Here is a 24,955-nt window from a genome sequence, read left to right on the forward strand (position 1 = left end):
TAAACACACAATACAGTCTTCCGGCTTATTTTCATTGTGGTCCTTGGTCTGTGACAAACAAAACATACATACAGGCAAACATTTAAATCAATAAATAAACCAATCAAGAGCTACACTGCCTACATCATGAATACATACAGAATGATACAATAGATGGTATATGCGCATGCATAAAGTTAATGGCATATCGAGTGGCAGATAGGACTTTTCTGTTTGGTTCTATATGGGCTGTCAAGGGCAGAAAGACGTTTTTTGGCCACTCAGTAGGCATTCCTGCATAACTTCCGGGTTTGATGATGATGATGTTGATGCGCCATCCCGTGAGAGGGTTATCTAATAGTCCAATAAACAGGCTGTACACTAAATCTACAGTTGATTTAGTCGAACAAAATGTGTTTAGGCGGTGCCTTGATGCTGTTGTATAATGACTGATTTTACACTTGCTGAAATTAGCGTTGCGCTGCGACGCGTTGTGGGCTTGTAGATCGGCTATTTTCAGCATGCAACCAATTAAGTGTAAAATGACTTATAGTGGATTTCTTGTCCACTAGTCCCTGCCTAACATTTTAGTGTAGTTTTTATTTGTTGACGAAATTGTCAGTATATTTAGTCATGGTAGTTTTAGTCATCATAGCTTAGTTTTCATTTAGTTTCCATTTAGTTGTCGTCAGTGAAAAAAGGTAGTCGGCGAACATTTCTCGTCACAGTTTTAGTCGACGAAAGCTAGCGAATTCCAGCTTAATCTAAAACCAACGTTTTCCCGAAACATGGAAGGAATTTCTCACTCCCACTTTCGGGAGGAGCTTTTCGGAGCGGGTTTTCCCTTCCCCTGTTCTGTTCTTGTGGCCTGGTTCTGTTCTGTTGTTGTGGCCTGGTTCCGTTCAGACTGTGTGTTCTGTTGTTGTGGCCTGGTTCCGTTCAGACTGTGTGTTACCGGTGTCATGCTTTGAATAGCATAGCAATGGCTGTCTGTCGGGAGTAGAGAGAGTTGGCTTTCATTGTGTGCCTGTGTGTGGAGAGAGAGAGAGAGAGAGAGAGGGCGACGCCTGTCATAATTAGTGCTTTGTTTGGGATCTCTTTTGCATGCTTCAACCAGCTGACGCTGCTGTTTAATTAAGCGTCACAGAAGAAGGCCTGCTGCTGACACTAATAGGCTATATCTCAGAATAGTGGGTTAATTGCTAGCCGGGGAAGAATATTGGGGCCAGTGAGTCGCTGCGAGACAAAGTGGGGAGTGACCGTGTTTTCAGCCACGTTACGCGGCATGCATTATATCATGATGAGAGTGAGGTTTGGTTAATTAAAAGGACCACGCACTGAATGAGAAAAATGTAATTCTCAAGAGAACGGCACGGCTCATTCCACTGCCAGAATCAGAGAGGGCAACCTCGCTGTGTGTGTGGGTCCGTAGAATGACACTGTACTGTACAGGCCACAGGTTTCTGTGTTACACCTGATGCGCCATCCTGTGAGAGGGCTATCTGATAGTCCAATAAACAGGCTGTACACTTAAAATCATGGATTCACAAGATCTGGCATTTATTGATTGCCCATATTTATCCCAAATTGAATGGTCATGTGATATGCATATGAACAGCATAGACACATATGAAAGCAAATACGACCTGTTACGTACATCACAAATCAGATTCGATCATATCAGTCCGTAGATCGGGGCGCCCCTCGAAGCACAGGCCAGAGGTTAGTCTGTCCTGGAGAATTCTGACGTGTCTCTACTTTTCCCAGACACTATATAGGAATCTTTTCTTGTCACTCGGTGACCTTGCATGAGCACAGTTCGGGTGCACACTCTTAAAGGAATGGTAACTGCTTAAAGGGTCTACTTTCCCCCATCACACCTGTGGTGATGTCGTTCTACAGGCCACAGGCTTCTGCGTTTTATTTTTGTTCCCCCTGTGGCGCTATAGGTCGAGCTTTTAGTTAAAACATGTAATATAACATAATAAAATAACCTGAATATATCTTGAATTTGCCTGAATATAATACTATACTTTATTTTTGAGTGGTGCAACCACTCCCTTACGGAGCTATGTGTGGCTGGTTGTTTTTCACCACGTGTGTGCAACCTAACAAACACACACACGCACATATTAACTGTATATATGGTGACTTCGGGAGTCGTATTATCGGGGACTATAGACTATTTGACATTGAGTGTTCCTTTACCTTTTCCACAAATGAGTCTTATAATAATCAGAGTCCTCTTTGACTTCTATTCACGACAATACGATAATACAATAAAAATACTGTAAAGCCATGTGGGGTGCTTCTGTATACGCAGAGAGACAAGAGAGACAGTTTGAAAACCAAACTATTTCGGTGTCAGTGGGAAAACCCGGGGCCGGCTCGACCGCACCACCTCCGAACATCCAACTGGAGCGGTCCAAATTTAGATCTGTTTCTGTGGACAGACGAGAAGGGAAAAAACAGACTGGGTAGCGAGCATGACGGGCGTGTGTGTGTGTGTGTCTGTGTGTGTGTGTGTTGGGGGAGAGAAACCACTGTAGCTGCTAGCAGTGTTGCCATCTCTGCTTATTATTATAAGCGACTTTGGGCTTGTTTTTTTTGTAAAGTCGTTTGTAAAATATGGGTATGCCTAGTAGTACTCATATTTGTTTTGAAAGCTACACCACCTGTCGTTTTGGATCTGCTGTTTAGGTACGGGGGATTCGGACTAGTCCCTATTGGGGTTGGGACCAATGCACTTGATCTGAGTATACCTAAAAAGCAGATCCAATTAATCGCCGAACCATAATAAATATATTACTCATTTTATATTCAATAAATGTATCCATCTTTCTTTTTTTTTTTTCTCTGACTGAACTCTCCTTGCTTGAAGAAGTCCAAAGATTGTAGTCTGGTTCGCTGCCTGTAGGAAGTCCTTTGGATATATTCCAAGTATATAAAGTTATATAATAAAGTATATCAAGTATATATGAAGTTCTCATGTGGCTAGAATAGTCACTTCTTTTGGATTTGTTTTCTTAGACCTGATTGCTTATTTATCTCGCACAATCTGGCAATACTGGCTGTGAGCTTTTTTGCTGCACTGCCCCCGCAGCCAGCCACACGCGCACACACGCACACGCACGCACACGCACACACACACACACACACACACACACACACACACACACGCACACACACACACACACACACACACGCACGCACGCACGCACGCACGCAGCCACATCCCAGCCCAGAGAGGCCAATATGTTTGGCACCAAACTACAGGAGGGCAGAGTCGGAGTCTGAACCAACCCGCTGGGTTAAGCCAGTGGTTTTAAAACACGTGATCCTAGAGGGGGTCCCTAGTATAGAGGGTAGATGTGCATGCTTAAAGGAGAAGTCCATAGACGGCTTTCTTACCTTTCTTTGTAGTTGTTACGTCCCCACCAAAGAGGTCCAGGTGTTATTTTGTGCAAAAACTCCTTATTGGCTATTTCCCCTACCATAAGCCCTACATGAATTGCATTGAATTGAATGGGAATTGAATGGGGCTATGGGGTGTTGTCACTGTTGTGCTAATTCGCTTATTTCCATCAAAATAAGTAGTAAAGTGTGCCTCTTGGGATATTATCTACATTAAAGAGAGGATACAAAGAAATACTAATTTTGAGCGATGGAAATAAGCGAATTAGCACAACACCCCATAGCCCCATTCAATTCCCATTCAATCCAATTCAATGCAATTCATGTAGGGCTTATGGTAGGGGAAATAGCCAATAAGGAGCTTTTGCACAAAATAACACCTGGACCTCTTTGGTGGGGACGTAACAACTACAAAGAAAGGTAAGAAAGCCTTTTAGTATGGAATTCTCAAGTGAATGGCACATCGAGTGGCAAAGCAACATGCAAACCAAGTGAGTTTAAGATTGTTTAACGTTGTTTAATGCGATCAGATAGTGATGACTGTTTGGATGAATGGGTTGTCAAGGCACTCCTGCATGACTTCCGGGTTTGATGGTGATGTCATTGTCACTCGCATATACCCTCTATAGCTAAATGATGGAGAGTTGGTGTTACGCCCCCTAGTCTAGGGTTAGGGGAAGCAACATAAAATGCAGAAAGACAATAATTGCAAGACAATTGTGCATTTATTTACAGCCCAAAATCTGGTATATTTACAACAATACAATAACCCAAATAAACCTTAAAACTAACAAAACACAACTTCAAACATAGCAAACACAGAACTCAAAAACTTATCCCAAATAACGAAGTGGACAGGATGGTCGCAGGTTGTGTTGAGAGGACAGGGGGACCGATGCCCTGCTGCCCTGAAGCTGACAGTCCTCTGAACAGAGTGGTTCCCTGCTGCCCTGAAGCTGACAGTCCTCTGAACAGAGTGGTTCCCTGCTGCCCTGAAGCTGACAGTCCTCTGAACAGAGTGGTTCCCTGCTGCCCTGAAGCTGACAGTCCTCTGAACAGAGTGGTTCCCTGCTGCCCTGAAGCTGACAGTCCTCTGTTGAACAGAGTGGTTCCCTGCTGCCCTGAAGCTGACAGTCCTCTGAACAGAGTGGTTCCCTGCTGCCCTGAAGCTGACAGTCCTCTGAACAGAGTGGTTCCCTGCTGCCCTGAAGCTGACAGTCCTCTGTTGAACAGAGTGGTTCCCTGCTGCCCTGAAGCTGACAGTCCTCTGTTGAACAGAGTGGTTCCCTGCTGCCCTGAAGCTGACAGTCCTCTGAACAGAGTGGTTCCCTGCTGCCCTGAAGCTGACAGTCCTCTGTTGAACAGAGTGGTTCCCTGCTGCCCTGAAGCTGACAGTCCTCTGAACAGAGTGGTTCCCTGCTGCCCTGAAGCTGACAGTCCTCTGAACAGAGTGGTTCCCTGCTGCCCTGAAGCTGACAGTCCTCTGTTGAACAGAGTGGTTCCCTGCTGCCCTGAAGCTGACAGTCCTCTGAACAGAGTGGTTCCCTGCTGCCCTGAAGCTGACAGTCCTCTGAACAGAGTGGTTCCCTGCTGCCCTGAAGCTGACAGTCCTCTGAACAGAGTGGTTCCCTGCTGCCCTGAAGCTGACAGTCCTCTGAACAGAGTGGTTCCCTGCTGCCCTGAAGCTGACAGTCCTCTGAACAGAGTGGTTCCCTGCTGCCCTGAAGCTGACAGTCCTCTGAACAGAGTGGTTCCCTGCTGCCCTGAAGCTGACAGTCCTCTGAACAGAGTGGTTCCCTGCTGCCCTGAAGCTGACAGTCCTCTGAACAGAGTGGTTCCCTGCTGCCCTGAAGCTGACAGTCCTCTGAACAGAGTGGTTCCCTGCTGCCCTGAAGCTGACAGTCCTCTGAACAGAGTGGTTCCCTGCTGCCCTGAAGCTGACAGTCCTCTGAACAGAGTGGTTCCCTGCTGCCCTGAAGCTGACAGTCCTCTGAACAGAGTGGTTCCCTGCTGCCCTGAAGCTGACAGTCCTCTGAACAGAGTGGTTCCCTGCTGCCCTGAAGCTGACAGTCCTCTGAACAGAGTGGTTCCCTGCTGCCCTGAAGCTGACAGTCCTCTGAACAGAGTGGTTCCCTGCTGCCCTGAAGCTGACAGTCCTCTGAACAGAGTGGTTCCCTGCTGCCCTGAAGCTGACAGTCCTCTGAACAGAGTGGTTCCCTGCTGCCCTGAAGCTGACAGTCCTCTGAACAGAGTGGTTCCCTGCTGCCCTGAAGCTGACAGTCCTCTGAACAGAGTGGTTCCCTGCTGCCCTGAAGCTGACAGTCCTCTGAACAGAGTGGTTCCCTGCTGCCCTGAAGCTGACAGTCCTCTGAACAGAGTGGTTCCCTGCTGCCCTGAAGCTGACAGTCCTCTGAACAGAGTGGTTCCCTGCTGCCCTGAAGCTGACAGTCCTCTGAACAGAGTGGTTCCCTGCTGCCCTGAAGCTGACAGTCCTCTGAACAGAGTGGTTCCCTGCTGCCCTGAAGCTGACAGTCCTCTGAACAGAGTGGTTCCCTGCTGCCCTGAAGCTGACAGTCCTCTGAACAGAGTGGTTCCCTGCTGCCCTGAAGCTGACAGTCCTCTGAACAGAGTGGTTCCCTGCTGCCCTGAAGCTGACAGTCCTCTGAACAGAGTGGTTCCCTGCTGCCCTGAAGCTGACAGTCCTCTGAACAGACTGGTTCCCTGCTGCCCTGAAGCTGACAGTCCTCTGAACAGAGTGGTTTGTGACTGGTGTTTATAGATCGGGTGTGGCCACCACCCAATCCACTGCTGGTGTCCTATAGGGCTCATGAAGAGCCGGCCAATCCATGGAGAGTTCCCCACAGCAGCCAATAGGCACTCTCAAGAGAAGGGATTTAATGTATGTTTTGTAATAAAAATCCAAATAGGAAAAGTAACTATACTAACTCAAGCTGTACGTGAAAGTACAAAAACATTGAAATACTCAAGTAAAAATATCTCAAATTTTACAGAACAGTACAGTAGTTGGAGTAATTACTTTCCACCACTGCATGCATGCTGTTAGCATGCTGTTAGCATGTGCTACAAACCAAGCACTCTGTGGGCAGCTAGCTAGGCTCTGTGGGCAGCTAGAGCTTGGTTTGTAGGACATCCGGCACTGGCAAATGGTAAATAGTAAATTCATAGATATTGCGTTTATCCAAAGTGCTTTACATAGGTTGTGCATTACATTCACCCATTCACACACACACACATTCACACACCTTTACATAGATTGTGCATTACATTCACCCATTCACACACACATTCACACACCTTTACATAGGTTGTGCATTACATTCACCCATTCACACACACATTCACACACCTTTACATAGATTGTGCATTACATTCACCCATTCACACACCTTTACATAGGTTGTGCATTACATTCACCCATTCACACACACATTCACACACCTTTACATAGATTGTGCATTACATTCACCCATTCACACACCTTTACATAGGTTGTGCATTACATTCACCCATTCACACACACATTCACACACCTTTACATAGGTTGTGCATTACATTCACCCATTCACACACACATTCACATTCACACACCAATGGCGGAGGAAACCATGCAAGGCACCAACCTGCACATCGGGAGCAATTAGGTGTTCATAGTCTTGCTCCTCAAGGACACTTTGACACTATAGCTCTGGGGGAGCCCACAGGGATCGGACTGGGAACCTATAGCTCGTGGTTCTCTGCATCTGGCTGCTCTACCGGCCACTCCCACCCCACTGGGCTGGGGAGTGGATTTACAATTTACATTTTACGCATTTAGCAGACGCTCTTAACCCATTCAGACCTGAGGACCATTCTACAAATGCCTTCTAAATTCTGACAGTTTTCTGAAAAACCCACGTTTCTTTACTGTATGTCTAGTTTTCAGAAGTGCATTCCATAGTTTTGGAGCCAGAAGGGAGAAGAGTGTAGGACGTGTGGAGCGTTTTAAGTGAATGTACTGGTTTGTAGGACATCCCAGCAGGCAGCACTGGGCTGTGGGTAGTGAAGAGAGGGAGGGGAGGAGGAGGGAGGAGGGAGGAGGAGGGTGTTTCCTAGCCATCTGTTAAAGCTGCTATGTGACCTACTATCCACCACAACTGGAGCAGCGTTCCTCCCCCAGCAAAGCCCTGCCCCTCCCTGCCTTTAATCCCAATGTTTGTCTCCTACTGTATCCTCCAACGGGTAGATAAAGGCCCCGTGCTGGCTCTCACTCTCTATTGCACAGGGTGCTGTATATACAGTATACTGTGTGTGTATATATATATATATATATATATATATATATATATATATATATATATATATATATATATATATATATATATATATATACATTTGTTTTTCTTTTTTGTATTAATAATTGATGGCGATGTTGTTAACTCTTCCTATGCTATGGTTGTATCTTACTGCAGTGCGGTTGTTCTCAACCTTTGGGCTGGAGCCCACAGTGAGGATATTGTCCCCCCCCCAATAACTTTGATTTGATTGAATGACGAATATAAAACCTTTCTGAACGTTTCCACATCGATGCTGCAAAACAGGAACTAACGGGTGTGGTAATACTGCGTTAAGTTTCCATTGAACCAAGCCAGTGTGAACACAGTGACAACGGCAAAAGTATATACAGATCTACAAGCTCAAAACACGTCGATCCGTGCCTTGTTTTCGAGCTTACAGATCTGTGACGCTGTATTATTATGATAAACAATTGGTTTCCTGCCTGTCGCTTGTTTCCATTGGGGTTCTTCTTTCTTTGTACTCCATTCATACTGTACTGTACTGTACTGTACTGTACTGTACTGTACTGTACTGTACTGTACTGTACTGTACTGTACTGTACTGTACTGTACTGTACTGTACTGTACTGTACTCCAGTTCACCGTGCAGCAGCCAGGCGCTACGCCTTGCCTCCCCAACAGAAGGTGAGAAGGGGGTGGTGGTGGTGGTGAGCATCATGGCAGGAGGGAGGATCCCATTAAGTGTGTCTGTGCCGAGTGGGATGATCCCGTTGCAAAGCAAGTGTTGACGTTTGCAGACACTCTGGGGGAAAGTAGCTGAAAGTGGCTGCATGTTAAAGCCCTATATTCAGGATTCAATACGTTTAGGGATGCACCGAAAGGGAAGTTCTTGGCCGAAAACCGAATACCGAATAGCCGAATACATCTTTGTTGTAAAGCTACCCGATTATGGCAAAAGACATGATTATGGCAAAACCTAACTTAAATAATAAACACTTATGGGTCCATTAAAAAACATCTAAATAATTGGAGGCTTTGTGATTAACCGACCGTCACCAGGATCAATGATATGGTCAAAGACAATGATAATAACATTATGTTGTGATATAATAATAACACAGAAGCGGGTTAGGCTACATGAGGCCAGTCAACTGTCTTCCGTGTTTTTTGGCACGATGATGTCGCGCTGCGATGCGCTGTGAGCTTGTAGATCGGCCATTTTCAGCAGGTGTAAAAATCAGCCATTAACGACAGCATCAAGGCCCGCCAAAACACATTTTAGTCGACTGAAACTAGACTTAACACTAAAACATTCCAGGTGACTAAAATGTGACTCAATGAAGTTTCATTCCAAAGGCTATGACTAGACTAAAATAGACATTTTGCTGCCAAAAACAACAGTGTTTAGTAGTAGTATAGTGGCCCAGATCGGTGCTTATAGGGCTGGGCTGCTCAGCGCTGCAGGCTGCAGGTCATGACACACATCTAAAGGAGGCTGGATGGATGTCTCTATTCTTTTCCCAGTGCAGTTTTATTTTTGTGTGGTGCAACCACTCCCTTACGGAGCTATGTGTGTGTGTGGCTGGGTGGGTCTGAGCACGAAAATAGCATGGTTGTTTTTCACCACCTGTGCGCAGAGAACGTTGTTATTATGAAGGTCGGCTTGGCACTTTTTGGCACATTTCGTTGCCCTGCTCGCAGTGCGCTGTATTAAGTAAATGTACTTAATTTATGCCATGTAGAACGAGCGAGGGGCAACCCACCTGCATGGCCCCCTTCGGTCTTTAAAACTCACAGGAAAGTGGAGTGGTGGTGGAGCGGAGCGGAGTGGGCGGTGGAGCGTGTTTGTTTGGGTGGGCTCAGCCTGTTGTGGTGGTGGTGGTGGTCTTAATATCCACCGGCACATAGAGTATACTGTAGTAAACATGGAGTGGAGTTGCGGTGGAGCGGAGTGGAAGGTGGAGCGTGTTTGTTTGGGTGGGCTCAGCCTGTTGTGGTGGTGGTGGTGGTCTTAATATCCACCGTCACATACAGTATACTGTAGTAAACATGAGGAAGCAGTACAGTCAACACTGACTGATGAGGGCTTTACGGTATGGTGTGTGATGGATGGATGGGCTATAGTTAATCCACACTGTGCTTTTAATCCGCCTAAACACACACACACACACACACTGGGAGGTTAGCCTACATCAGAAACCATTAGAAACACTCTGTCAGGACCAACACTGGTCAGCTCACTTTCACTAAATGAATGAAGATTAATGCAGTGTCTGGTCGGTGCTGGGAGTCAGGTGCAACGCACAGGTCCTGGGCCTGGTAAGAGCAGGAGTGGACCTGGTGTAGGAGGGGCCCGGACAGGAGTCAACCCACAGAGCCAGATTTTGGTTCTCCCAGTCGCGGCAGAGTAGTTTCCGGAGCAACGGATTGTGTGGCCTTGCTCATTCCCTGATGGACTGATGGAGGGTAGCTACTGGGACGTAAGTCGGGATTTGATCAACCCCGGCTGGGTCGCCTGAGTGAGGGGTATGATATTTGGGAGACCCGAAACCCCGTTTCAGGATACATCACTGAGAATATGTCCCAGGTGCCTCCATGCGATGTATTTTTTATTTACTACTACTACTACTACTACTACTACACTACCACTGTGTACACCCGTGTGAAGTGAGGGGCACTCTTATCATCATCACACATCATCATCCTTTGCTCAGACACAGACGTACATTCTCCATTCATTGTCAATGGGAATTGACTTCGTGTTGGGGATAGAGAGAGAGAGAGAGAGAGAGAGAGAGAGGCATTGAAGTGTGGGTAGCAGGGCGTGCGAGGGATGCATAACATAATAGCCTCACTTGGAAGTCCAAGTGCGAGGCCTTTCATCATTTAGCCAGCTCTCCCCTGCTCGCAGTGTGTGTGTGTGTGTGTGTGTGTGTGTGTGTGTGTGTGTGCGTGCGCGTGTGTGTGCCAAATGCCGCCACAAGTATGGTATAGCATTGGAGAAATAAGACATTGCGAAGGACTTATTTTCCTCGTCCTCCTCACAGAAGAAATGTATTATTTTGTCGTGTCTGAAATCACATGTTTGTTTGTTTCATTGTTCATTGTTCACGTTTGTCATGTTATGAGACGTGTTTGTCGCGTGCATGATAGGACCACACATTAACAAACAAGTCCTGGACTTTATTGCGGCATAATATCCTTGAATGATTTTCACATTTGTTGTGACTTTTTCTAAACTCTGAATGGATGGTTAAAACAGGAAATGGCCTGTTTGCACACTGTTGTTGCACACTGTTGTTGCACACTGAACACAGCTTGTAGATCTGCTATTTTTGGCTTCAGGCCTTAGGGGTTAAAAGATGTCCCAAACAAATTTCAAATGGCATTACTAAGTGTGTGTGTGTGTGTGTGTGTGTGTGTGTGTGTGTGTGTGTGTGTGTGTGTGTGTGTGTGTGCGTGCGTACACATCCACGCACATTTGTGTGTGTGTGCGCATGCGTACACATCCATGCACATTTGTGTGTGTGTGTGCGTGCGTACACATCCATGCACATTTGTGTGTGTGTGCGGCTGTGCGCGTGCGTACACATCCATGCACATTGGTGTGTGTGTGTGTGTGTCTGCGCATAGCAGCCGTTTGCTTGTGTGCATGCATTTGTGTGACTATATGCATGCATATCGTCTGTACATATGTGTGCGTCTGTGTGTGCATAGGTGTGTGCATGCATGAATGCATAGGTCTGTGTGTGTGTGTGTGCGTGCGCACACATCCATGCACATATATGTGTGTGTTTCTGCGCATAGGCGTTGCCGTGTGCATGCATGTGTGTGACTGTGTGCATGCATATCGACTGTACATGTGTGTGCGTCTGTGTGGGCATACTGTAGGTGTGTGCAATGCGTGAATGCATAGGTATATGTGTGTGCATAATAGGTGTGTGCATGTGTGAATGCATAGGTATGTGTGTGCATAATAGGTGTGTGCATGTGTGTCATGTCAGCGTGTGTGTGTGTGTGTGCGTGCACTCACACACTAGTGAGCAGCATCAGCTGCAGTAGTGGTGCATTAGCATGTTGTGTGTAAGCCATGGCATGGAGCCTGGACTGGAGCCTGGATGTGTGTAAACCATGGCATGGAGCCTGGACTGGAGGGTGGATGTGTGTAAACCATGGCATGTAGTCTGGACTGGAGGGTGGATGTGTGTAAACCATGACATGGAGCCTGGACTGGAGGGTGGATGTGTGTAAACCATGGCATGTAGTCTGGACTGGAGGGTGGATGTGTGTAAACCATGACATGGAGCCTGGACTGGAGCCTGGATGTGTGTAAACCATGGCATGGAGCCTGGACTGGAGGGTGGATGTGTGTAAACCATGGCATGGAGTCTGGACTGGAGGGTGGATGTGTGTAAACCATGACATGGAGCCTGGACTGGAGCCTGGATGTGTGTAAACCATGGCATGGAGCCTGGACTGGAGGGTGGATGTGTGTAAACCATGGCATGGAGTCTGGACTGGAGGGTGGATGTGTGTAAACCATGGCATGAAGCCTGGACTGGAGGGTGGATGTGTGTAAACCATGGATTGGAGGGTGGATGTGTGTGTAAACCATGGCATGGAGTCTGGACTGGAGGGTGGATGTGTGTAAACCATGGCATGGAGTCTGGACTGGAGGGTGGATGTGTGTAAACCATGACATGGAGCCTGGACTGGAGCCTGGATGTGTGTAAACCATGGCATGGAGCCTGGACTGGAGGGTGGATGTGTGTAAACCATGGCATGGAGTCTGGACTGGAGGGTGGATGTGTGTAAACCATGGCATGAAGCCTGGACTGGAGGGTGGATGTGTGTAAACCATGGATTGGAGGGTGGATGTGTGTGTAAACCATGGCATGGAGTCTGGACTGGAGGGTGGATGTGTGTAAACCATGGCATGGAGTCTGGACTGGAGGGTGGATGTGTGTAAACCATGGCATGGAACAGAACATTAATTTGTATCATGGGTAACACCTGTGAAGGTGCGCATAGGGAAGCGGCCTGGAAGTAGGAAGTGTTATTCTGACAAGTTATGAATCTTGTTTGGGACTCATTCTGTTCCTCCTCTCTGACGCAGGTGTTCGCCACCTACCCCAACGAGGACTACGACCGGCGCAACGAGGACGTGGACCCCATGGCGGCGTCCGCCGAGTACGAGCTGGAGAAGAGGGTGGAACGGCTGGACCTGTTCCCCGTGGAGCTGGAGAAAGGTCAGCCAATCACCGGCACGCACCCGTTAAATGCTCAGCCAATCGACGGCACGCACCCGTTAAACGCTCAGCCAATCAGCACGCACCCGTTAAACGCTCAGCCAGTCGGCACGCACCCGTTAAACGCTCAGCCAATCGGCACGCACCCGTTAAACGCTCAGCCAATCGGCACGCGCCCATAATTAAAAGCACCGGTTCCCCCAAGCACTGGGGGGGTCAGGAGGAGACATTTGTGGGTCGGGGCGGAACACATTTTTTGACGGGTCCCTAACCGTAAAAAAAAATGTTTTCCTACATTTTTTGCTTTTAATTATTATTGTTTCTAAACATGAAAAAATAAAAAATAAAAAGCATTCCCATAAAAACAACATTCAATTATGTTTCATCGAACTGCAATTTCTGTTTCACAAATCAGAATGCAGGTTTATTGTCACATCACAGATTCACAGGAGAAAAGAGTACATATAAGACTATACATATTTACACATAAACCTGAGATACGGTAGAAATATGCATGATCTCTCTCTGGGTCGTCCTCAGTCATCCTGGTTCTCCGTACATCTTTTTGGTTGATTGATTGAATACTTTATTGAAAATATATTTCAAAAGGATAAATTCACAAGAAAGCTGTTAGGCTTGTTTCCATTGTGGTCCTCTTGGGGAAAGGGAGCAACAGACAATAACAGTACAATACAGACAAAAACAGGAGGCAAAAAACAAACGAAACAAAAAAACAAGAAACGGGACAAAATGCATATAAAATGACCAATAAAACTGGATTTATTTTCTTTTTTCCCATTACTTTTTTTCTTTTTTCATTTATGCCATTTATCTATTCTACACTATATTTACACTATGTTTTCGGCCAACCATCTTTTTAATGTGGATTTAAAACTATCAAAGGAACTGGTCACCTTGATCTGGCCGGCTCGTTGGTGCTCCGAGCTCCTGCGTCTTCCTTGAGTACAGTGCAGTACAGGCAGTGTACATACAGTACAGACAGCAGTACTGTCCTGCTAGTCTCATTCTCCCGGCTGCTACTTTCTGGCTCACCCTTGGTATTCCCTCATTCCCTCATAGGGTATTGTTGGTAACGTGTAACGCTCTAGCTGATGTTAACCCATTCTGACCCGAGATCAGATTCTAAAAATGTTCTTCTACATCCCGACAGTTTTCTGAAAAAGCTATGTTTCTATATGTCAGTCGATTTTTCAAAAATAGCAGACCAGCAAGCTCGTAGCGCGCCACTCGGTGGCTGTGGTGCGCTACGAGCTTGCTGGTCTGGTCTGCTTACAGATGGAGACGGATGTCAGATAAATTTGTAGACTCGGCATCCTATAGTTTGTAAAGTTGTATTATAGTTTCAATGTACTTTTATTTTTATTTATTTTTTATAATGTTTAGACTGATGACAGGTTCTTGGTTTACTTGTGATCCTAGATCAGGGTTACAGACCTGTAAGGGTCCATTTTGACCCCTGAATGTCTGTCTGCTTTGAAGAGCCTGTCTGTCTGCTGTGTAGAGCCTGTCTGTCTGCTGTGTAGAGCCTGTCTGTCTGCTGTGTAGAGCCTGTCTGTCTGCTGTGTAGAGCCTGTCTCTCTGCTGTGTAGAGCCTGTCCATATTAGAGACATCAACAGGCATCAACTTCCGTGATTGGCCAGCCCAACCCATCAGCTCTGTTGATTGGTCAGAACCTTGCGTGACGTTTGTGCCACTGAACCAATATAAGTGTTAGAGCACACAATAGGACACTGGAAGAAGCTAATTTAAACCCTGGAGGATCTGTTGTGAGAAATGTTCTGCTGGACTCTGCATGTGAACAGAGGGCCTGATAACGCCCATCAAGCTGCTGTTGCCGTTGGAGACAAAGTCTACTCATTTGGAGGGCCCAGGAAGTACAGAGATGATCAGATTGATGTTTACGTCTTCAACACGGTGCCTTTACGCTGGAGGAAGTTGACGCCAGTGACAACATTTAGAGCAGAATGTATCCTTGAGGTTCCGTCCAATCGCTGCTACCACACAGCTGTGCTGATGGAAGACATCTATATCTGGGGAGGTTATAAATATGACACAGGGAAGCACTGCAACACTCTTTATGGATTTGATGTGGACACCCACGGATGGTTCCGGCCCAAGGTTTCTGGAACCGTTCCAGGGGCGAGGAGGTTCCTCTCAGCCTGTGTTTTGGGGAAGGTCATGTTTATCCTTGGAGGATGCACCCAGCAGACTGACATGTACAAGTTGGACACCAGCACAATGGTCTGGTCTTCAATTAACTACAGAGGAACTCCAGCTCGTGTTTCAGAATGTCTCTCTTCCACCATCATTGGAACAAAGATGTATGTATTTGGGAGCTATGACCGCAACATCAGAGTGTTTGACACAGAGACCAACCTCTGGCTGAGCACATCTTCTGCACAGCTACTACCAGAACTAGACTGCAGGGGTCATTCAGCCTTTACCTACAATGGAGAGCTGTACGTACAGGAATGTGGAATCCGCAATCTAAACCAGACCTTCGATGGTCTGTGGAAGTTCAATCCACAGACCTTCTCCTGGAAGAAGGTTGAGCCCAAGGGGAAAGGCCCCGCTGTGATGAATAGGATGTGCTGTTGCATTGTGGGAGATCGTATCGTCCTCTTTGGAGGATACGGCAGACCTGATGAACTGTACATGTTAGACTTGAGTCCTAGTCTCAAGACGTTATGCAAGCTAGCAGTTATTCAGCACGATCTGGACCAATCAGAACTCACACACGACATCAGGTGGGAACTGGAATGCATGACTAACAGCAACGGCAACAAATATAAACAAAACTATGATGGGGTCCAATGAGGGCGTGGCCTCATGTGTATCTCACACTTCATGTGACCAATCTGTCATGTCACTATGATGTATCTGTGACATAATGACTCCATATTTGGGCATGGTTTCAGCCCGATCCCACTGTCATTGACTTCCATTATAAAATCGAAGTTATATATGACATATAAATACATAAAAAAAGAAAAAAAGGCGAAGCTCCAGCGCCATCAAAATACCATGTGAGAAAAACATATTAATCTTCATTCAGTCCCAAAAAATAGTAAGTTACTTTAAAAAAAGTAATTAGTTATTGTTATAGTTACTAGTCTGAAAAAGTTATATATAATAAAGTTATATATATATATATTATTTCAGAGCGAACTTTTTTTAACTAAAATCTTTGCTTCTGGGAGGGTGTCCCTGGAACAACACATTTTCAGATGGGGGTCGGCGGCCAATTTCAAGGGTCCTTGACATGAAAATGTTTGAGAACCACTGACATTAGAAACATGAGGTTTTTCAGAAAACTGTCATGATTTTTTAGAAGACATTTAGTAGAATCGTCCTCGGGTCGAAATGGGTTATGAGCGTCTGCGAAAAGGCCCACTGTACATTGTCTAAATGACTCTTCCATCTGTACACTTTGTCAGAGTTCATGTAACACTGAGCACTTTCCAGTGTTCTCTGACAGAGTAACATCATACCAACGGGAATTTATTTTCATAGTGGTTCTTAACCCATTCTGAACGGGAACCCATTTTGGTGTTTAGCATCATGTTATGCTTTAGCTATTGAAAAATAGCAGATCTACAAGCTCATAGCGCGCCACCGAGTGGCGCGCTATGAGCTTGTAGGTCTGCTATTTTTGAAAAAAATCAAAGAACGACTGACATTTTTAGAATCTGATCTCAGGTCAGAATGGGTTCATCAGACCAGTGTGTGTCCAGTGGAAACCTCGTATGAATCTGATCTCAGGTCAGAATGGGTTAAAAAGGCCTCGAGTTCAGTCAGTCATACTGAAACCCTTGATCCAACACCCCCCCCCCCCCCCCCCCCCACAGCGAGAATCACTTCCGCAAAGCGAGGAGAAGTGCAAAGGAGGCATGTTTTCGCTTCCTTCCTCCTCTTCCTCCCACTCCGTCCAGTAGATTCACGCTCTCTCGAACATCTCCACAGCATTAGGGAGCATTCATATATTTATGGACACGACTATATATATCTACTATACAAGTGAAAAGGTGTACCCATACTCATTCTTCATGCTCTATCTCCGACCGAACCACACTTTCACCACACATCTCTATATGCAAAATAAATTCGCCACCCTCCCCGAACTGACATAGCCTATTTTTTAGCCGTTCAAGTTTCTTAGTTACTCTGCAAATATTACTTTTATGAAAATCACGATCGAGCCAGCAGATAAACGGGTGCCACAACACGCCGAGAAACAAGGAATTTAACCACGCTACTTGCATACACTGCAACTCGCTTACAATTCGCAAACCTGGCAACACTGCCTGCCTCTTACGTCACCAGCTCTGTTCCTCCTGGCCTCCGTAGTCCGTCGCGCTCACAATCTGTCGCAGCCATCTTGCTTTTCTTTTGGATGGGCGAGTGGACATTTAATGCTAATAAATTAATTATAGGTCCAGCAAGCAAATCATGATGGTCTGATTGTGCTCAATAGGTCACAATAACATTCCGAAATTAGGTGTTGTGTTTTGTATGGCATTTTCCCCAGTAGTAGTTGCATATCTATCTCAGCTTTTGCCTGATAGCACACATGCTAACGTCAGCAGCCATAGCAACATACAGTGTGCGCAGACATAACATGAGTTGTTTACAACACAAACACACGGCCTTTTAACCACGCAATACACACAACAGCTCGGGAGTTATTAAACCGAACGTGGACGCTGTTTCAGTGTTACATTTGCTGCGCATATCGGAATAATTGTAACGGCATGCATGATAAATGTAACAACGCTAAAAAACACCATTAAACATATCGTTTTCAGCTTAAAGCTATTACATTTCATTGAAGCAACTCCTTAGCATTGTTTTCATACCATGGATGTGATAAGATAATGTATCAAACATAAGGGAAATATTAAATAGCATCGGGTGTACCAGTTTGGCCATTTCTTTTTTTTCAATGGGGCAATACATTGATTAAACAAACGTTTGATTGATTGAGTTGTACAACGTTATACAACCCTAAACTAATTTTAGAATACACTACACAATACAATACAATTTTAGAACATATTTTGCACGTTCCATTTTTTTACTCAGAGATCCCTTTAGCTACACATGTCATATTTCCAGGCAACGGACCTACACATGTCAGCTACCATAAACCACTTCAAGTTATTAGGACGAAATAACTGACAGGAGTGACGGCGCTGTGCTGTGAGTAAACTAATAGGGGAGAGCCGCCAAGGATGTAACATTTTGCACGTTTCATTCTTTTACTCAGAGATCCGTTTAGCTACACATGTAATATTTTCAGGCAACGGACCTACACATGTCAGCTACCATAAACCACTTCAAGTTATCTTTTTGATAAAACAGGTCGGGAGTTATTCAACCGAACGTGGACGCTGTTTCAGTGTTACATTTGCTGCGCATATCGGATCAATTGTAACGGCATGCATGATAAATGTAACAACGCTAAAAAACACCATTAAACATATCGTTCTCAGCTTAAAGCAATTACATTTCATTGAAGCAACTCCTTAGCATTGTTTTCATACCATGGATGTGATAAGAAAATGTATCAAACATAAGGGAAATATTAAATAGTATCGGGTGTACCAGTACCAGTTTGGCCATTTCTTTTTTTTCAATGGGGCAATACATTGATTAAACAAACGTTTGATTGATTGAGTTGTACAACGTTATACAACCCTAAACTAATTTCAGAATACACTACACGATACAATACCATTTCAGAACATATAATATTGGCCAATATGTCAAATATGTAAATATTACATATAATGGCATTGAATGGAAGCGGACCATTTGTAACACATGTTACAAATGACCCGCTTTTGCAAGTTTTCTTTGCAGTTGCTTACAGACCAGAATGAACGTGAATTCCGTCTAAACACGATGCAAACTAATGAAGAACATAAGCATGAACACATCCATGTGGATTTTTATTCACCAACACCAAAGACAAAAATTGTACCACACATATACTCCAGGTGTAAAATTAGACGCATTTTGAAGGTAAACACTTCAAACTTCAAACTCCTGGCCACGTAGAGTACGTTGCTGTACACATACTGACGCGATGGCGTCATGGTGGCGTTGACCAATCAAGATATAACGTCCATGTTACAACCGTGAAGCGTTACAACCTTGGCGGCTCTCCCCTACATTTGTTACTAACATTAGGTTGTGGCGAAGTAGACACGTGGCCAGCAGATACTGTGTTTTGGACAAACAGGCTAGGTATTGGTGTTGATTTGGGTCAACTGGACAAACAGCGTGGTGTTGTTTTGTGTCTGTGTTTGTGTTGGAGCGCCTCAGTGTGGCCGTACAGGTCATGTGCAACCTCTTCCACAGAGAGATGGAGACACTAAATCTCAGCTGGACAAACATGTTTGCATGCATGCATCGCTGCCTTGCATGCTGTGTGCTACTGTTGAGTCTGTCACTTACTTTGACTGATTTATGGCATTGTCTTTCTGTTAAAATCCAACTATGTTAATTTAAGAACTCTGGGCATATAGGTCATTGTTTATTCACTGTGCACACGTGTAGCCTATTGTATGTCAGACTGTATGTCTGTCCCACAGTCACAATCCTTTAGTACTTAGGCTGTGGAAATATTCAGGACAAAACAATGGTACATTTCCAATAACCCATTCGTTACTACATGTGGAGTCAACTCCCGCCATTTATTTCTTCCCATAGTGCGTGGCAAAGTCGCTCTGGGATGAGTGCGCGCGTAGCGCGCACGAAATTCTAGTATATATATATATATATAGTCGTGTCCATAAATAGAAGCATTATTTTATGCTTTGTTGGCTATTCAAATATTATAGCAGATCTATATACAGGCCCACAGCGTGTTCACTTTGTGCCGTGCTATGAGCTTGTAGATCTGCTTAGTGCTATCTTTGGGAAAAAAACATGAAAATGTGTGCAAATCTTTGAATATATATATATATATATATTATATGTTTATTTTTTTAGAGAACATTTTTAACACATCTTTGTGTCTGGAGGTCCCTGACACAAATTATGTTGAGATGTCCACCGCAAAATACATCATTCATTCTAATAATACATCATTAATTATAATAATACATCGTTTTGACATGGGAAAGGTTTCAGCACCACTGATTATTGCAACGTATACGTTTGTCAGAATACTGTTTTCCAGAAGACATTTCATATAGAATCTGCCTCGGGTGTAAATGGGGTGTGAGTCCATGTCTTCCCATACATGATACGATAATAACGAAGTACATACATGTATCATGTATGTACTGTAACCTACGCCTTACTTACGCCTTGGGCTGTTGCATATACTGTACTATTGTAGTGTACACAATGCACAACGGCTGTTATGTCTCGTGTAGCTGTATCGTGTATGAGCTAGAAGGGATGCTAGAAGGATAAGTGTTTTTTTATTTGATACAGCTATTGCGTTGTTAAAGGGATTGTGACATTAAAAAAAAAGGTTTTGGAATTGTTCTTATTTTTTTAGGTTTTCTAATCTCAATTGCACCCAAAAACTTTTAACATTCAGTAGATTTTCTGTGATCTGGGGTTTTCTGGCTCAAACAGGTGCTCTGATTTGCCGGCAGTTTGTGATGTAAGAGCCTGCAAATCCCATATAATTATGTCAATGGGATTTGCCAGCAGATGTCACTGTTTTCACTGTGTTGCCTGTTTTCATTGTAGCTCAAAAGGCTTCCAAACCCCAAAGAAAACTTCAGACCACAGAAAATCCACTGAATGTTCAAAGTTCAGGTTTTTTGGGTGTAATTGAGGTCATAAAACCTAAAACAAAAAACAAAAACAAAAATAAATGAAAATGAATGTCATAAAACCTTTAAATGTGGAGTCGTGGTCTCCTCTTCAATGCAAGAACGAATGCTAACCTTGAATTGCAGTTGTAGACCGTACAGACACCAGTTTGAATAGCCTACTAATGAAATAGTGTGCTTAGCAGCACTTCATTAGTATGCATTGTCGGGTCTATTGTTAGGCTAATTTGTGAATTGCCTCGAAAACTACCAGCCAGCCATTATCACCTCACCAGAGAGACAATAGCAACACATTCCTTCACATCACACATTACAACAGAGGAAGAAAAGGAATTATTATAAAAATATAATGATAATACATTATAAACACACTTTTCATTATGAAAAGTTTATTATGCGTGCACGCACGAGCGCATGCATGCACACACACACACACACACACACACACACACACACACACACACACACACACACACACACACACACACACACACACACACACACACACACACACACACACAGAAGCAAAACAAAGCTAGCGTAAAGAGAGTTGTTGTTGTTACCTTGTTTGCCTGTATGTCTATATCTATATTTGATATCATAAAATGCTGTCTCTGTCGGAGCAGAAACTCATATCTCACATTTCAATCCTTTTATGTTTTTCTTCTTTTTTCCTCCGCCACGTAACGTAACGTAGCGCCCCTACTTGGTGTGTCGAGCTAAAATAGTGAGAAAATATAGTCCCTATTTCGGACAATTTATTGATCCATTTTCCTGAAAATTAACGACTTCGGACATACAAGGTTTCCACCCGACTGCGACCATATAAGGAGTGCCTGAAGGTCAGAATGTGAGTGCTGGCGTCGTTCCCTTTTAGTTGTTCTCTGTTGGGCAGAAACCTCTTATCTTCACTAGTCCTGAGCTCCATTCTACAAAATGTCTTCTAAACCACGACAGTTTTCTGAAAAACCCCATGTTTCTATGTCAGTGGTGCTCAACCTTTTTCATGTCAAGGACCCCCAGAATTATCTGTATTTGGCCGCCGAACCCCATCTGAAAATATGTTGTTCCAGTGACCTAACCCCAGAACCAAAGATTTTAGTTAAAAACATTCTCTCTGAAAGAATATATATTAAAAGATTTGTGCCACATTCTCACAATAAAAAAAATAAATAGCAGATCTGTTCTGCCCTATGGACCCCCCTGTGAGTGTCTTGAATAAAGTTTGAATTGAAAAAATTTAATACAAGCTCGTAGCACTTTTTTGCCCCTTTTGAATCCAGAAAAGTAACCGTTTTGGACATATAATGTGAGATTTCCAATTGGAGGAACATTTTACCCAGTTTTTTCAGGAACACAAAACCATATCTTTAAAAAAAAGCATTGATACAGAGTTAAGAGTTTTTAAATGATAACCTTTGACATATTTTTCTATTTGGTTGTGTGATTGGTTCTGTCCTCAGATGGGTCTGGAGAAGTGTTGTGTGATTGGTTCTGTCGACATGGGTCTGGAGAAGTGTTGTGTGATTGGTTCTGGGTCTGGAGAAGTGTTGTGTGATCGGTTCTGTCCTCTTCTGTCCTCAGATGGGTCTGGAGAAGTGTTGTGTGATTGGTTCTGGGTCTGGAGAAGTGTTGTGTGATCGGTTCTGTCCTCTTCTGTCCTCAGATGGGTCTGGAGAAGTGTTGTGTGATTGGTTCTGGGTCTATAGAAGTGTTGTGTGATTGGTTCTGGGTCTGGAGAAGTGTTGTGTGATTGGTTCTGTCGACACGGGTCTGGAGAAGTGTTGTGTGATTGGTTCTGTCCTCTTCTGTCCTCAGATGGGTCTGGAGAAGTGTTGTGTGATTGGTTCTGTCCTCTTCTGTCCTCAGATGGCGACGGGCTGGGCATCAGTATCATAGGGATGGGTGCGGGCGCCGACATGGGTCTGGAGAAGCTGGGAATCTTCGTCAAGACCGTGACGGACGCGGGGGCAGCGCACCGGGACGGCAGGTACGCTGTGGGCAGCACACGGACGCACGCACACACACACACACACACAGGGACGGCAGGTACGCTGTGGGCAGCACACGGACGCACACGGACGCACACACACGCACACACACACTCACACTCACACTCACACACACGCACACACACGGACAAAACATACTTTTGAGTGCAAAACATACTCTCTCCCCATGCCTTCGATGCCTTTGATATAAACGTGATATTCATTTAAAGCCCTCATCTTACACGTTCAATTCAAATGTGTGGCAGAATGCCTGGGTCAAACGTTGCCCCTCGATAAAGAAATGATTGAAAATGAAGCGTTCACAGCGTTCGGCTCATTCATTCATTCAGTGCTGATTGAACTGAAAATAGCCGACGCCCGCCTGCCGCTATGACACACCGCCAACGCTCCTCCGTCGTCAAAGACGAGGTTGACAATGTGACAAAGGTGTGTCGCGTTGGACGACATTAGCATTCCGCCAGTTAACATTCACACGCAAGCACTAGTAGGCACTGCCATACTGGCCGGCTTTGAATGGCAACGAACATTCTGCCTCTTTGAAGGCATTGTCCCCTAAATGTCTTTGTTTGGTTAACTAGAAGTGTTGTGTTAACTAGTTGTTACCACAGAGAGAAGTGTTGTGTTAACTAGTTGTTACCATAGAGAGAAGTGTTTTATGAACTAGTTGTTACCATAGAGAGAAGTGTTGTGTTAACTAGTTGTTACCCCAGAGAGCAGTGTTTTATTAACTAGTTGTTACCATAGAGAGAAGTGTTTTATGAACTAGTTGTTACCACAGAGAGAAGTGTTTTATGAACTAGTTGTTACCACAGAGAGAAGTGTTTTATGAACTAGTTGTTACCACAGAGAGAATCTCGCGCGCCGGTCGGTGTCCCGCGCCGAGAATAGCCGACCTCGTCGCCGCTGAGCAGATTGTGAGCATTAAAAGGTTAAGAGGTGTTTAAAGGAAGGTGTTAAAGGTTGCTGCCGCTGTCAATTAGTTGATGGAACAGCTCTGGAGCGAGAGGCGCTACATCGGCCCCATACACACCAATGAATAACATTAAACCGCTATTACGTGACTTCATTTACTGCCTGAGTAAATGCTGTATACATAAATAATCCACCCACTGCCAGCGGCGTTCCGTTCTTTTTTTCCCTCGCCTTTTTGAAGTAGTCGCAGAGTATATTTATCAGCAGTTTGATCGATGGAGTCGGTCGTTTAGCTAAAGACGGGAGGCTTAAAACATTGGTATAAGTAGCCTATATGCTGCCCATAATTCATGTTTTGAACATGTTTCAGATGTAAAACCAATCTGGGATGATGGAATGATGATGGTTGTCATGGAAGGAGAACCTTCTGAAAGCTTCATGGTCAAAGATAAATCAAGTTAAAAAAATAAATTAAAAAAAGGTCAAAATGACCTCTCTCTCAGTCATGCGAGTGCTATAGGGTCCGTCGAAAAAAAAAGCATGTCCCGCTAAGAATCCGCGTTTATTTATCTTGCATAAAGACGTCTGACTCTGAGTTGTTGAGCCCCCCCCCCCTCCCAGGTATTAGGAGTGAGTATTGTTCACCTGAGACCTTGACACTGACATTGACACTGTTGTGTTGCCATCAACTGTCTGTGACGTCGTTTAGTGAGTGCAGTGCCATGAAATAATTGCATCTGCAAAGTGCTGGTGTTTCGGTTAACGAGCTCTCTCTCTCTCTCTCTCTCTCTCTCTCTCTGACTCTCACTCTATCATTCTCTCTCTCTCTCTCAATTTTTCAATTCAATTTCAAAAGGCTTTATTGGCATGATAAATATGTTCTACATTGCCAAAGCATACATACAACTAAACAACATTGCGCACACAGAGACAACAACTCTCTGCGCACACAGAGACAACAAACATCCCAACAATAATGAACAACAAGCAATACACTCTATCATTCTCTGTGTGTGTGTGTGTGTGTGTGTGTGTGTGTGTGTGTGTGTGTGTGTGTGTGGCGCGCTGGCAGTGGCAATCTGCACAAGGGCAAATGCGATTGAAGCTTCACATTCAAAACAGACCATAATGGCTTTAGCTATTGAAAAATAGCTATCTACAAGCTTATTCCACATTTGCGCCACGTTTTAATTTTCACATTTTCAGCGAGTGCCGCGCTACTATGAGCTTGTAGATCTGCTATTTTTCAATAGCTAAAGTATAACATAATGCTCCC

General features: G+C 44.6%; 1 protein-coding gene across 2 annotated transcripts in view; it reads left to right on the forward strand.

Annotated features, from left to right (window-relative positions):
• LOC308333372 (neurabin-2-like) overlaps positions 1–24,955 on the forward strand; it is a 67,652-nt gene that overhangs the window by 24,319 nt on the left and 18,378 nt on the right. For both annotated transcript variants that reach the window (XM_080789746.1, XM_080789745.1), the window contains exons 7-8: positions 12,805–12,937; positions 22,625–22,745. In XM_080789746.1, the coding sequence (XP_080645872.1) occupies positions 12,805–12,937; positions 22,625–22,745 (254 nt within the window). The remainder of the gene's footprint in view (positions 1–12,804; positions 12,938–22,624; positions 22,746–24,955) is intronic.

Source organism: Protomyctophum bolini, assembly GCF_963924005.1.
Source record: "Protomyctophum bolini genome assembly, chromosome: 18".
Taxonomy (NCBI): Eukaryota; Metazoa; Chordata; class Actinopteri; order Myctophiformes; family Myctophidae; genus Protomyctophum; species Protomyctophum bolini.